General features: G+C 43.7%; 1 protein-coding gene across 1 annotated transcript in view; it reads right to left on the reverse strand.

Moving 5' to 3' along the window:
* The window catches only part of MUSK (muscle associated receptor tyrosine kinase), a 57,174-nt gene that overhangs the window by 22,512 nt on the left and 21,608 nt on the right, over nucleotides 1-13,054 (reverse strand). Inside the window, exons 6-8 of the mRNA XM_026061555.1 lie at nucleotides 7,729-7,853; nucleotides 2,722-2,881; nucleotides 1,473-1,479 (exon numbers count right to left, since the gene is read on the reverse strand). Of these exons, the coding sequence (XP_025917340.1) occupies nucleotides 1,473-1,479; nucleotides 2,722-2,881; nucleotides 7,729-7,853 (292 nt within the window). The remainder of the gene's footprint in view (nucleotides 1-1,472; nucleotides 1,480-2,721; nucleotides 2,882-7,728; nucleotides 7,854-13,054) is intronic.

Raw genomic sequence — 13,054 nt, forward strand, 5'->3', positions numbered from 1 at the left:
GATTACACTTTCTGGCCCCAGTTTAGCTGCACTGTTTTGGGGTCAATATCAACTTTTTCGCTCTTTGCGGTGGTCTTTTCAGGCTGGCTAAAAAAAAGCAAGAAGGAACTGATTCCTCGTGGTAGTAACACAACGGCAGTGCTCCTGTGACACTCCCCAGAGAGCCCGGGCTCTGCAGACACCCTTCACATGACACCAGCACCTCCCCTGCATCCTGCATTGCTCCGACAGCCACAGGGCAGGTTTCCCAATCAGCACTGCACTGTGCTAGAGCAGACCTTGGGGTAGTAGAGGTCACATTGTTCACATTTTCTTGATGATGTTGGTTTTGGGAGTATGAAAGGTGTGTCTTTCATATGCCCCAGCAGACAAGAGAAGGCACAGACATCCATGGGACAGCTGTGCTACTGAGTTTAGTGGGCCACAGAAGCAGCTTGACAACAGCCACCAGTGCTAATATCATGTTTCCCTGTTTTTTTTAAATCTACAGGGAGATACAGATCAGGCCATGATGGAGAAGAACCGATAACATTTTTATTGCAGTACTTCATCACTGAAAGAGATTTTTAGACAGCAAATGCTGGGAGCAACTGTTGGAGAAACAGGCTGAGCATTTGATAACTGTTTCCAAGCCTTTTACAGTTATATGGGTGCAAGTGTAAAGCACAAGTATGTGTCTGCCATCATCATTCAACGGTCAAAAAAATCCCCTAAAAACTTCCTGAATTAATCTGACAAACCCCAGCGAAGGAGGTGAGGACCTTCACAGGGAGCCTGCGTCAGCAAAGTAGCAAAGCCATTTCCTTGGATTTTCTCAGGCTGTTCTTTTCTCCAAGGACTGATAGAACATATCCTTCCTCCCAGGCTAGCCCTCTCATTTTGCTTCCAGGCTGATCTGCCAGTAGGACATGCAGAAATATGTCAAGACTCTTAAAAAAAGAAGCAACCAAATTCTTCAGTACTCCAGAAAATACCAGGCAAAAGTGCATGCCTGATCATATACAAGTGGCTTTGCTTGTAACAAATATCTGAACTTTGCTTGCCCTAGCCTTGTGATCACTGTACCAAAATACATTTATTGACTCTGTACAGACAGGAACTTATTCTGCAGCTAACTTTTGGCCCGTAAATATATAAGGTCAGAGAAGTCGAAGGTGTGTAAATGTGAACAGAATTTGCGCCAGAGTATTCTGCCCACTACTGTATTTTAAACACTCTTACTGATGTTTGATGCACTGTTTGCTTGATACAGATGCATATTTATCTGACTGGGCCCAGTTTCTACTCATGCCTGTATAAAAGAGCTCAGCATTTCCTGCAGGTGAACCTCACCTGCATTCTTGGGATCCAGAAACATTCTCCTTTCATTTAAGCAAAGTTAACAAAATACCCTTAGTTTTTCATTCTTTTCCTTCTGCAACTTCCCTGGCCCACAGAAATTTCCCAAACAGCCACATAAAAGTAATTCTTACCTCCATTCTGCCGAGTAGGCACCAGATTCAGCAGTTTTAATGAGCAAGGAGAAAGAAGAAATGGAAAAGACATCAGTGACATTTCACCGCCCCCTCTGAGATGGGGACATCAAACGTCCCGTGCTAGGCAATCTGTCCGAAACCTGTAAGCTGTCTGAAAAGGACTTTATACCTTGTAGTGAGGAAGACGAGTTGGACTATGCTGGATGCCTTACAGGCAGAGGAAATAAATTATTGCCTGCAATTCTTGCTGCAGTGGGCTGGTGTGCCCTAACCCCATACCTTTACCCTTACCCTTCAGGTTCAATGTAACTGGCAAACAGCGTCTTCAGCTTAATCCACCTATGTGCCCATTACAGAAACGGTCAGGGGAAGCTGCAGCTGGTGGAGCAGCCTTGCCTTCCAGCCCACCGCATCTCAGGAAGCAGAGCTGCGCTGTGGTGGGCAGGAGACACTGAGCACCTGACCAAGGACCAGCCCAGGCTACTTCTGCCCCGGCCCCCAGGAATTATCATCCCTACAGAGCACAGATTGGAGCTGACATGTCCCAGGTGAATGACAGGGCTGAACCAGCACTGTGTTTCTGGGCTCCCCAGGGACTCCTCTCTCCACTACCCAAAACCCCCTGCCTTCCTCAGGACGGGAGGGACAAACTGCCACCTTTCTGTCTGTGTGGCAAACACATTCAGCCAGCTCAGGCTGTCAGTATTTCTCCTCTTTGGAGCCTCCTTTCCTTGTCTGGGAGATGTCCCCGCAGAAGCAGAGTTCAGGGTGCAGAGAGGCTACCCAAGGTGCAGCAGCTGTGCAGGCCATCCAGTATCGCTTGGTGTGCGGGAGAGCCTCTTCTGACAGAAACCTCCTTGCTTTTCGGATGCAACCCACTGAGACGCTAAAGATCTCATGAAAGCTATTTTCACCTTGCTGTTAGGTGATACTAATGCTGGGCCATGGCCACTACTTCCTCCGCATGGATGAATTTACCAAGGGCTTCTGGGACACAAAGTACAAGACAGCATCAAGCATTCAGGAAATAACAGCTGTGCCCGTCTCTGAAGTGTAAGCATATATGAGGAAATAGCCTGGCGGGGGATGCACTGGTACTCAAATTTAGCCCTCTGCAAACTATTAGCTCTCCAAGGCTTTGAATCCACCTCCACAGCACTTCACACCCCTTTTCTCTCCCCCAGGAAGAAAGCTGGGACTGCAATTGCAAAGGTAAAAAGTAAAAGCCCCTTCTTTTCCAGCATACCTGAAACACTGATGGTTGCTGCAGCTTTTGCGGCACCAAAGGTTTTGCTGTGTTTGTTAGTGGCTAGGCAAGTGAACAGGCCAGGTCGGGTGACGTATACCTGCAGTCTGGAGTCAACCACTCTGTCTTTGACACTTTCCATTATAGACCCTGCAGAAACCTAAGAGAGTGAAAAGCCTACTGCAATGGTGTTTCCAATTAAAAAAAGCAACAACAAAACAACAAGAACAACAAAAGACACCCACCTCCAAGCATTGAAATTGGCAGAGAAGTTGTAGCAAGTAGATGAAAGTGACAGCTAAAGGCTGCTCTTGTTATTTTGGTACTTTCAGAGCAGCTGACTTCAAGAACAAAAGCGAATGTTAAAGATCTCTCCTATTTCGCACTTCAGCAATACTTTTACAATTAATTTTCAGTTCCAGAGGGTGATATTCTCAATTTTACTGACGTAATTGAGCTGGATAATTGTGCCAGGACCTCTACTTATTAAATCATTTGTCTATTTATGTCTTAGGAAGTAAGAACACTGTATGGCTTTGTGGTCCAACCCTGACTGTAAAGAGATAGAAAGAAAGGAAGATATTTTGGAACTCACTGATTTTGGATTAATATATCCACTGGTTTTTTTTAGGGTCATGGTGAACAAAACAGATGTTCTGGCTCCCATATTAGGAAAGATCTGATAGACTTTCTTATCTCACACCTGGAAATGTGGAAGGGGCTGCAGATGTGGTAATTCTGACCTGCCCATTTCTCAGATCAGAAATTCCCAAGAAAATGAGATTGGAGCCTGCTGGGTTTTGCCAGCGTGGCTTAATTTTATCCTCAARTCTCTCCTGCTCATATGACAATCATATGGCATAGGAGGACATGGTACACCAAGTCTCTACCTTCCAAAGGCAATAGCACTGAGTAGCATTGCCTCTTCTACCCTTCACATCAGTAGGAGCATCAGGTATAACTCAGGTGAGATGTGGTCATTCTTGAATCCCACTGGTGCTACCTGGCCCTAAGGATAGTGAGAGTTGTCTCCCAACAAAGCTCTCTGCCTAAGCATCTAGCTTTGAGGTTAGCCAGATTGATCTGACCTCCTTGATGGTTAGTAGAAACATGATTTCAATGGGATCTGCATCTGGTCCCAGAAGTACTAACAGTGATAACAGTGATAACTGAAAAAGCAAGTTGAGGTGCATCGATGTTATATCACTTCTTTAGTAAGCAGACTGGTTTCTCTTTAAAAAGAAAATACAGATACTAATATATTTATTCTACCTCAGTCACACTCAGAATGGAGTTGTGGTGAAGGGACATGTGTGCATCACCAGCTAGACCAACACACTTAAAAGTTATGTTTCAGGGATGGGCAGTATGCTGGTCATCATGCAAAGGTAGGGATGAGGGATATTTTTGGTTTTACTGCCATGAAGTCAGTTCAGATGGGTGGGAACTCAAGGGATATTTTTTCATTAGTTTATCCTTGCTAAGTTATTGATCAGATTTATTTTTATAATTTTTTCTACACAGAAATTTAGTCAGCATTAAAATATCGCTGAGTCCTTCCTGGTGGAAAGGAGAAATTTCTTTAGAGGCTACACCCCGTGTCCTGACAGTCATCCAGGAGAGATGACTGTTAACACTGAGCTATTGTGCTGTTTTAGTCATCTCCTCTCCCCTCCTGCCAGTTTCCCCCCAGGTTCGAAGCTGTTTGATTACCACTGACTGGTGTYGCATGTACTCTGAAGTGTTTCTCCTCCCCTTCATCCTATATTCTTCTTTCTACTAATTCAATTAGAACCTCATAAATAATATTTTAAAGCTGAGGTTCGAGTCTGGGGCCCTCTGGGGGGTTTCACACAGCTGGATGGCCCTCAGATAGGAAATCTGAGCATGGTGAGCCAGGATTGCTCCTCTTAGCTTGGACCACACACTGAAAAACGCTTTGCTTGCCACGTCAGCTGATAGAGCTCACGGGGACAAGGAAATATACTACAGCTGACAATAACTCAAGGGCCAGTTTCAGCCCAAGGTCTCCCTGGGTGAAAACAATCCCTGGCTGACTTGGCTCAGACAGTTGCAAACAGTATGAGCAGTATGTGTTACCATGTACAGTATGGAAAATCACCATGAATTGCATAAGAAAGCCTTACGTAGCTCATGAAAATGGCAGGCAGTTGAATCTTACATCTTCCAAGTTGGCTGTTGTTTTTTTTTCTGCTGGGAACTCAAGACCTTTTCGTTACATTAATTGATCCCTTTTGCTTTTCAAATACGTTCCCTGAGATTTTGTTTCCAGCAGGTCTGTTTTAAACCTTTGAAATTCCATTCCAGCATCTACCAAAGAAGAGACTTTGTCATATCTTCGCACCTAGCTTACTTATCCTTTGTGCTGCAGAAAACTACAGTTTAAGGTCCACAGTGTACTGTAGTGCATACCAGGAAGAAAAGGCATTGTATTTTTGTTTGAGTAGTCAAGACAGCTGCTACTTAGAGGAATTTGCATTTTTCTGTTCAAAGGCAGTTTAATAACCACAGCAGTTTCCCACTCTTTAAAGCTCAGGTCAACATTCAGAGACTATAACACCAAAGGGACATTGCAGGGAGCACATCCTCAAGTGACTGCCTGTCRCTTGCTTGCGAGTCCATCTTCAAATGCATGTGCTCCATTCCACCTGCTTCCTGCTTTAACTTTCCCAAAGACAGACTCTCATTAAACAAAGGTCTCCTTGCCATATTTAAAATGATGTGGTCTGGAACACAACCCTCTTGGGACTGGCTTTCGTCTTGCAGACAGAAATGCCACAGAGCAGATCTGACCAGTTAAGCAATGGCCCTGGGTGAGGGCCAAACATACTGGCAACACACAGCTTTATGCAGGACAGCTGAACCAATCAGAGCAACACAGAGCATCAACCCTCCTAATCCACCAGGTGAAAGAAAGCTGTAAAAAGGAAGGAAGGTGGAGAGCAGGCTCTAACTATCCTGAATTGTGGGTCCCTGATACTTTGAGGCCCCCTCAGAGGCAGGGTGGAAATCCTGCTTTTCAGTGTGCTTCTGAAAAGAGAGTGGTGAACTCTGTGGTTTTGTTGTTTTCTCAGCTGCTCTGCAGCACATGGACAGAAGCATGATCTTTGGCCTAGGAACTAGTAGAGGTGGCTAAAAAAGATCTCAAGGACATGCATTGTCCAGAGGGATATGGCAGGGGCTGATGCAGAAATCTGGAGGATAAACACACAAGAAGGGACCTGCCTGCGAGTCCATGCAAACAGATGTCCTCCCAAAATACCCTTCCCCAGTGGTACTGCCCTTACAGGGGCTGTCAGACTCCCTAAAAAGCTGGCCTTGTGGTACCCTCTTCTATTCATGCCACCAAATAACCAGCCTTTGCTGTTATTTTACTAGTGTAAGCACCTTTTCAGGAGATGGTTGTCTGATATCGGAGATTCGCCTAAGGCTCATGTAAAAGATTGTCTTTCATGCTGCTTGGGGGTGGGTATGCCATGCAATCTAAATAAATTGTACTGGCAAATACCCAGAACCACCTACAATAAGATTTCTTTTCCAGTGGGAAACCATCCTGCAAGGCCTGAATGAACACCTGCAGTTCTCTCAAAATAATTATTACTGAAAACTACTGAGGACCCATGGGACCCATTCTTGCCCTTTACTGCTTTCCCTAGTGACCTCAAGGGAAAATAGAAAATTACCCGTAATAACACTGAAGGATACAATAAGGTTTAGTGGAGATAAGGAAGGCGAGTCAGCCTGCAAAGTAGTCCAGGCTCCTTACTACATATTTTAGTACACGGAAAGAGGGGATACAGACCAGAATGGGAGCAGCATTTTGAAGTAAGGAACTTTAGCAAGAGGATTTATTGATCATATTGGACAAGCAAGTCCACAGGAACTGCCATTGCCAGACTCTGGCTGAAGGACCTGTAGTTTACAGGGGATCAGTAAGAAAGGGCAGAGGCAAATTGTCAGTCTGCACTCAGCGACTGCTCAGACTGATTTCAGAGCATACCCCGGGGCCCACGTCTTTGCAAGGCTGTTGAAAAACCATGAAGAATATAAAACTTGGCCACAATAACCATGTGAAGACCAGAGGCAATCCAGCACAGAGAAGGACTTGAAAACAGTTCAATTGATTCGGGTTCCCAGGAGTGTATTTGAGAGCTGTCTTGACTGTGGTTTACAGTTTCACTTCTGGGGAAGCAATACTGGACATTAAGTGCCTCTTCTGTCTAGCTGAAGGTAAGGCATCGAAATAACCTACACAGGGAACTTAAATAGATATCAAAGCAGATATCTGTTTTAAATGGCCAGGAAAATTAAGCTGCGGAACAATTTCCTGTGAGAACTAGTGAATTCTTCATGTCCTGGTGTCTGCAGTGGAAGAGCACCTGCCTCTCTTGAGGACATGCTTTTAGCCAGGAATAAATCGGTGACATTCTTTAGCGTGCTACACAGGTCAGTCACAAAAATTTCAAATCTATTTATCTGCAAATACACTGTGCATATAGGGTGTCCCAAAGGCATTTTGCCTCAAGACAGTTTGCCCTACTTAACTGCCTCAGTTTGTGTTAAATGTGGTCTTTTGTCAAATGAATAGTTTTTTCATGTTATTGTTATCATTATATTTCATAGACATATCATTAAGAGAAAAGCCAGGAAAGGTGGCTGCAGAAATACTTAAATCCAAGATGAAGTCCTAGACATCCTGGCTCAAAGGAAGTTTGTAAACCTCTAAAGCGTCCTTCATCTCGCATTTCCCAGATATTGACAAATAAAGCTGTGCAAGACCCCGGAGAAAGGGGAAAGATTTTTACAGACGAGAAAACTGCAACACAGCAGCTAGGCATTTTCAATCTGATTGCACAGGAAGGCATGAAATAAGACAGGAATAGAACCCACAGGCCCTGGCTCCCAGCCCTGCGTTTTAATCGTTAGGCTGTGTTTCCGGCTGCGAGCAGATCTCATGGGCCAAAGGCATAAAAAAGAGACACTTACAGTTTTTCCATTTTCAAGCCAGGTGACAGTGGGGACTGGAATGCCTGTTGCCGCGCACCGCAACGTCACCACAGACCCAAAGGTGATATTATGGGACTCGGGAGCCTTCAGGATTCTGGCAAAAACTGTGGGAGAAGACAAAGATACTAGTTGAACAGATATTTAAAGCTGAGACTCAGACACTGTTCTGACATGGGGATGTTTCCTCTTCAACATATCTTGAAATAGTCCATGGCCCCAGCCCTACCAAAAATAACAAGTTTCCTGGTGAATAAGATGACAGTCTTGGGAGAGGGACTACAAGAAGAAAATGAGCAGCATGGTATATTCTGCATATTACAGGTCAAAATTTTACCTCTGGAAATTTATATACAGCCTGAGTTTGATACTTCAGAGGAGGTAATATGCAAAAAACAAGGGTGAATTCATCTAAAATATCAAATGGGACAACTTGCAGTAGATGCAAGGCAAATTATGATACTTGTTTTAAACCAAAATGTGGGGACCACCAGCACAGTCACATACAGTTAAGGTTAAGGGTCAGATAAGCTCCTCAGTATGATCCTATTGATTATGACTTACGACAGAGCACTGTGTAAACCCTGGCATTTTCCATGCCATGACAGCCTTGTCCTAAGGGAAGAACGTCTAAAACCAGACTGTGGGGGAATGGCCTGCAAGCATTTCTGGTAGCTGAGATTCTAGAGGGAAAAGCAGGTTTTTAAAATGTCTTTTCATCTCCAGTGTTCTTGCCTCTTTGTGTCAATATGATTACTCAAGAGTTTGGAGATAAGGTCCCCCCTTCCCCTAGCAGATATTCACTTTTTGGTGAAAAGACAACACTGAATTGCTTTTGCTGAAAATGCATTTCAATCCAGAAACATGACTCTGATGGCCTCCACAAGCTGTATTTCAGCTGCAGTACTTGGACTACATAGAGGAAAGCAGAGAAGAGAGACAGTTCCCACATGGAACATTTGAGTTTTGACCCAAAATTTTTAATGGAGATGCCTGAATGTCTGTACAGAAGCAGGCTGAATAGCTCTGTGTCATTTCGTACTCCAGTTTTTCATGCTTAGTGAGTAATGCTGTCTTTCTACCTTCTGAGCTGCACAGCAATAACTAAAAATCTCCATCAGAAATTTTAGTAGCAAGCAGGGGAGATTCTCTTAGAGGTCTCAGACAGGCTTTATATTTTCTTCACCACTTTTGCTATCCTTATGGTTCCCCTTACCAATTATCTATGTCATAGTCATGGCTCCGTTTGCTCCAACACACCTCTTGGCATTGGCCACTGACTGCCCCATTTTCCAGATGGAGACCTCAAAAGCAGTGTGATAAGAGACCAGCCAAGGGTCTCTTGAGAAACTGAGTATATGTCCCTGCTACCTGGAATGTCTTCTATCAAAATCGGAGAGAGCTTCTCCTGCAAAATTTCAGCTGGAATAAAAATACCTATACTTTCCTTCTATCCAGTCTGGGCCTGGGAAAAGACTGAGCTTTGTATTAACAGAGAATCTAAAAACAGTTTTCATTTCACTTGTGGATAAATAACATTAGGAACACATTTCAGCGTAGAAACTTTTTCATCTTTGGAGCAGAGCCATTCAAGGGAATCCTGGGCAGGGATTTTGTGAAGATTAAATTTAATATCAGTGAAGTGAAAATGATAGGAGGATATGTATTATATTCCTTTTCTTAATTCCTCCATGCGCTCCAAGCAGTCCCTCACTGTCAATGCTCAGTGCTGCTTATTTAAAGTAGAAACTAAGCAGTATCAGGGTTGTCATACCCAACTGCCTTTCAGAGTGGCAGCAGGTACAAAGCTCCATCGCTAATAAGGAAAGCTGCAGTCATTGGCCAAGACTTTTTTCTGAAGAATAATAAGCAAAATGAAACCTTTGCCTGAGATTTCACTTCAGGCCATTAACACCAGATGGTTATGAATTCCACGCCAAGCACCATGGGCCAAGCTCATAATTACTTTTATACTTCATTTGGAGAAATACTAAACTTTTGGGTCTGTCCTCTGGCAGCAGTTATGTGCACATGGCTCCCACTGAAGCCAGCACATTAATTTCCAAAGCCAGAATATGGCCCTTAATGCTTTTCTCATGCTGCCGTTATTTTTACAGTGTGCCACTGGGACTGTACTTGCATGATATTTCTGCTGCTCTGATCCTGTCCAGCTTATTTAATATTGAAGTAATGCATTAATAGCACCCCATTAGCCGGTGCCAGATACAAGCATGTGTTCCATTCTCTGTACCTTCTACTTTCCCCAAATCTGCCAAAAGTTGTTAGCCAGGAAAAAAAAAAGGCACCTTACAAAAATTATCATAGTTTTACAGATGGGGAACAGAACCACCACAAGATTAGGTGTCTTGCTGAGGCTCACACACAGTGCCTATGGGGGGGCCAAAATCCTCGACCCAGCTCCTCCAGTTCCCTCAGACAGTGGTAGTCACTATACTTGCTTTAGTAGCCCCAAGTGCTGTTGGCTCGAGTACTCATTTGCTAACATATGGAAGGCAAGGTATTAGGCCATTCAAGCCTAAAACCCAAATAGGGGGAAAAAAACTTACTAACAGCTAAGCATTCTTGTCTCTCTTGTGTTACCTCCATTTCTGCTAAAGCAAATAAGATATCTGTATTGTTAAAGACGTTTTTTCCCCTGAACAGGTTTTCTGCTCCATATTGCTGATTAGTACCTCCGTGCATGAGAAAGGGCTCTCCATTCTGCCTCCACTGCTGTGTATGCAAAATACTGTAGGTGTGTTATCTAGCATACTTCCTAGTTACGGCTGAGTTTTCAGGGCTGACTAACTAAAAGTCAGCCTACAAAGAAATAAGCTGATCTCCAAAACTGTGGAATACGCAAAGATCTTGCTACTTTCTGTGCCACTGTCTGCATTTTCAGTACTTTTGAAAATGAAGTTACAAATTTAATACTTTAACATCTAAAGTAATATCTAAACTTTAGACATTCTGAGTAGAATAATTTTGTTCTTATACTGTTCACTTCTTAAACCATAAATTCTTTGTGGGAAGGACTGGACTCCCTTGATCCTGACAGGTTTTGAGTGCACCAGTTACTTGTCACTGGTGCAAAGTGGGGTAAGACCACCAGGACAAGGTTGACTTTCTTGTTGGCTCCCATACCAGTGAGGAAACTTGCCTGTATGATAGTTAAATGGAGGAATCCAGCCTCAAAAGCTGTTATTTATGCCTCTTTGATTTTTTTTCGCCATATTACACAAAGAAAGAAAAAAAGAAAGAGGCATGGAGAGAAAGAAAAGGCGATTTTGATGGTGCCAACACAAGCAACCAGGAGGAGAGGTGGGTGAAGGGCAGGAAGAGGTGGGAACAGGAAATGCCAATAAATATTTATACAATTAACACTATTTGTTGGGTTTGGGGTATGTTTTTGTTTTCATTTTGCCTCAGAGTGAAAATTCCCCACAATCTGATGACTTTTAACATCTCTGCTACTTGTCCTCCTTTTCCAGATACTTCTGAATGCAGATTTTGTCAGGATCTTCACCTATTCAGCAACAGAGGCTGTCACAAGGTTAACAACACCCACATTGAGACCCCCAGGGTTTCAGCATGGGATTTACACAAAGATATGCCAAAACGGAGGTAGAGAAGGTGGGAGATGAGGGCTTCATTTATTTATTTATTTAAGTGGAAAATAAAACAGAGTGCCTCACTCATAGGAGCTGGAAATGAAATCTGGCCAGTTAAAAACCAAGCCAGTATGTAAAGTTTCACTCCCAAGCCCCCTAATAAATGTCCTTTCTTTTACAGCCCTGCTAAATGATGTACTGTATACTGCAGGGCTTGCTAGGAGGTATCTGTACTGAGGCCAGCTGCTCTCGTTTCTGAGAATTAGGTAACATCATCCAGTCCAAACAGTAGGGCTTTAATACAGTCACGAAATTTTTATACTATAAAAAGATTAAAGCTGAGTTCCGTCCCCGCCCCCCCCCCAGTTTGAACAGCTAACTCTTTCCAGGTGACTTTGCTTTTCCCTTGCCTTTGACTGAGCTGTGCTGCATCTGGATTTGGCCCTGATCTTGCAATCCAGGCAGATGCCACCCCCCGACTGGGAAAGTCCTGATTTTTGTCAATGGGGGGTTTGACTGGGCCTCTTGCACCTAGGCAGGAACCCGCACAGAGAGGAGCTGCACTGCCCTGTTCGGAAAAGGGCAAAGCGGTGCCCAGAGCTTCCTTCTGCCCCTCTCTTCCCCACACTCCTCCTCTCCTGGGGCCTAGGCAAACCGGGAAGTTGCTCCAGGGCTCTGGCCATGGGAAACAGGACACTTATTAGGTTGTACACGGTAACACCACTGCGCCCCTGTAGAATGATACCCATTTCAACCCAGGGTTTCACAAGTCTTCGCATTGGCTTTGATGGATCAAGCCTAGCCTATCACTGATTTTGGGGTGGGGCTTTTTTTCAGTGAAGATTTTCTGCCGCCGTTGACTTTGGTTGGAACTTGGCTTTCAGGAAACACAACTGACATCTGCCCATGTACGTGACTTAACCCAGTTTTAAAACACCAGTGCATACGCATTGTTGCAGAGTTTGTTGCTAGTCCTGGCTTACCGTAAAGCAAACCTGATAATCCAAACCTAGATGAGGTCACTGAAGTCTGAACTTGTGTTTGCAGCTACTCAGCAATAGTGGATACATGCTCCCTTCTAACAACAGTGCTAGACTGACTGAATATGTGAGCAAAATTTGGCATTTCCATACTGTGAGATCTGATATTTCAACACTGATTATTTTGCTTTTATCATGAACAGTGACCTTTTGGATGATTATGACCAGGTCTTTTGCTGAAAAAAATTGCCATCTAGCCTGCAAGACAGTGTGGGTAAAGGCAACTCCTATGTGCGTTCTTCTCTGGTATAGCTTGTGTCATGCTGAGAACTGATGCAACCACATTGCTGGAAGAATTGGTAAGCTACATATTGCCTCAGAAAATTTCCTGATATAAATACTCTGGCAAAGCATTTGCATTGTGTACTATTCATGTGTAAGCATTTAGGAACTGAACTGTAAGCATTTTTTTTTTAATCCTGTTTGCTGATGTTCTGGTGGTTCTTTCAAACCTGAAGTGTGACAGATTGAAATGACTCCTTCTTAACAGAGGACTTCTCCAGAGTTGGGTTTTGCTTACTAATCCGTACAAAATGGATTTATGCTTGCCACCCATATGTTCTTAAGCACCATAAATTTGTGTCAACTTATTTGCAATCCTTGCCAATAAGAAGTACAGTTTTCCAAATCTTCATTCAGATTCATTCATTTCACATC

This window comes from Apteryx rowi, unplaced genomic scaffold, assembly GCF_003343035.1.
Source record: "Apteryx rowi isolate R43461 unplaced genomic scaffold, aptRow1 scaffold_182, whole genome shotgun sequence".
NCBI classification, from domain to species: domain Eukaryota; kingdom Metazoa; phylum Chordata; class Aves; order Apterygiformes; family Apterygidae; genus Apteryx; species Apteryx rowi.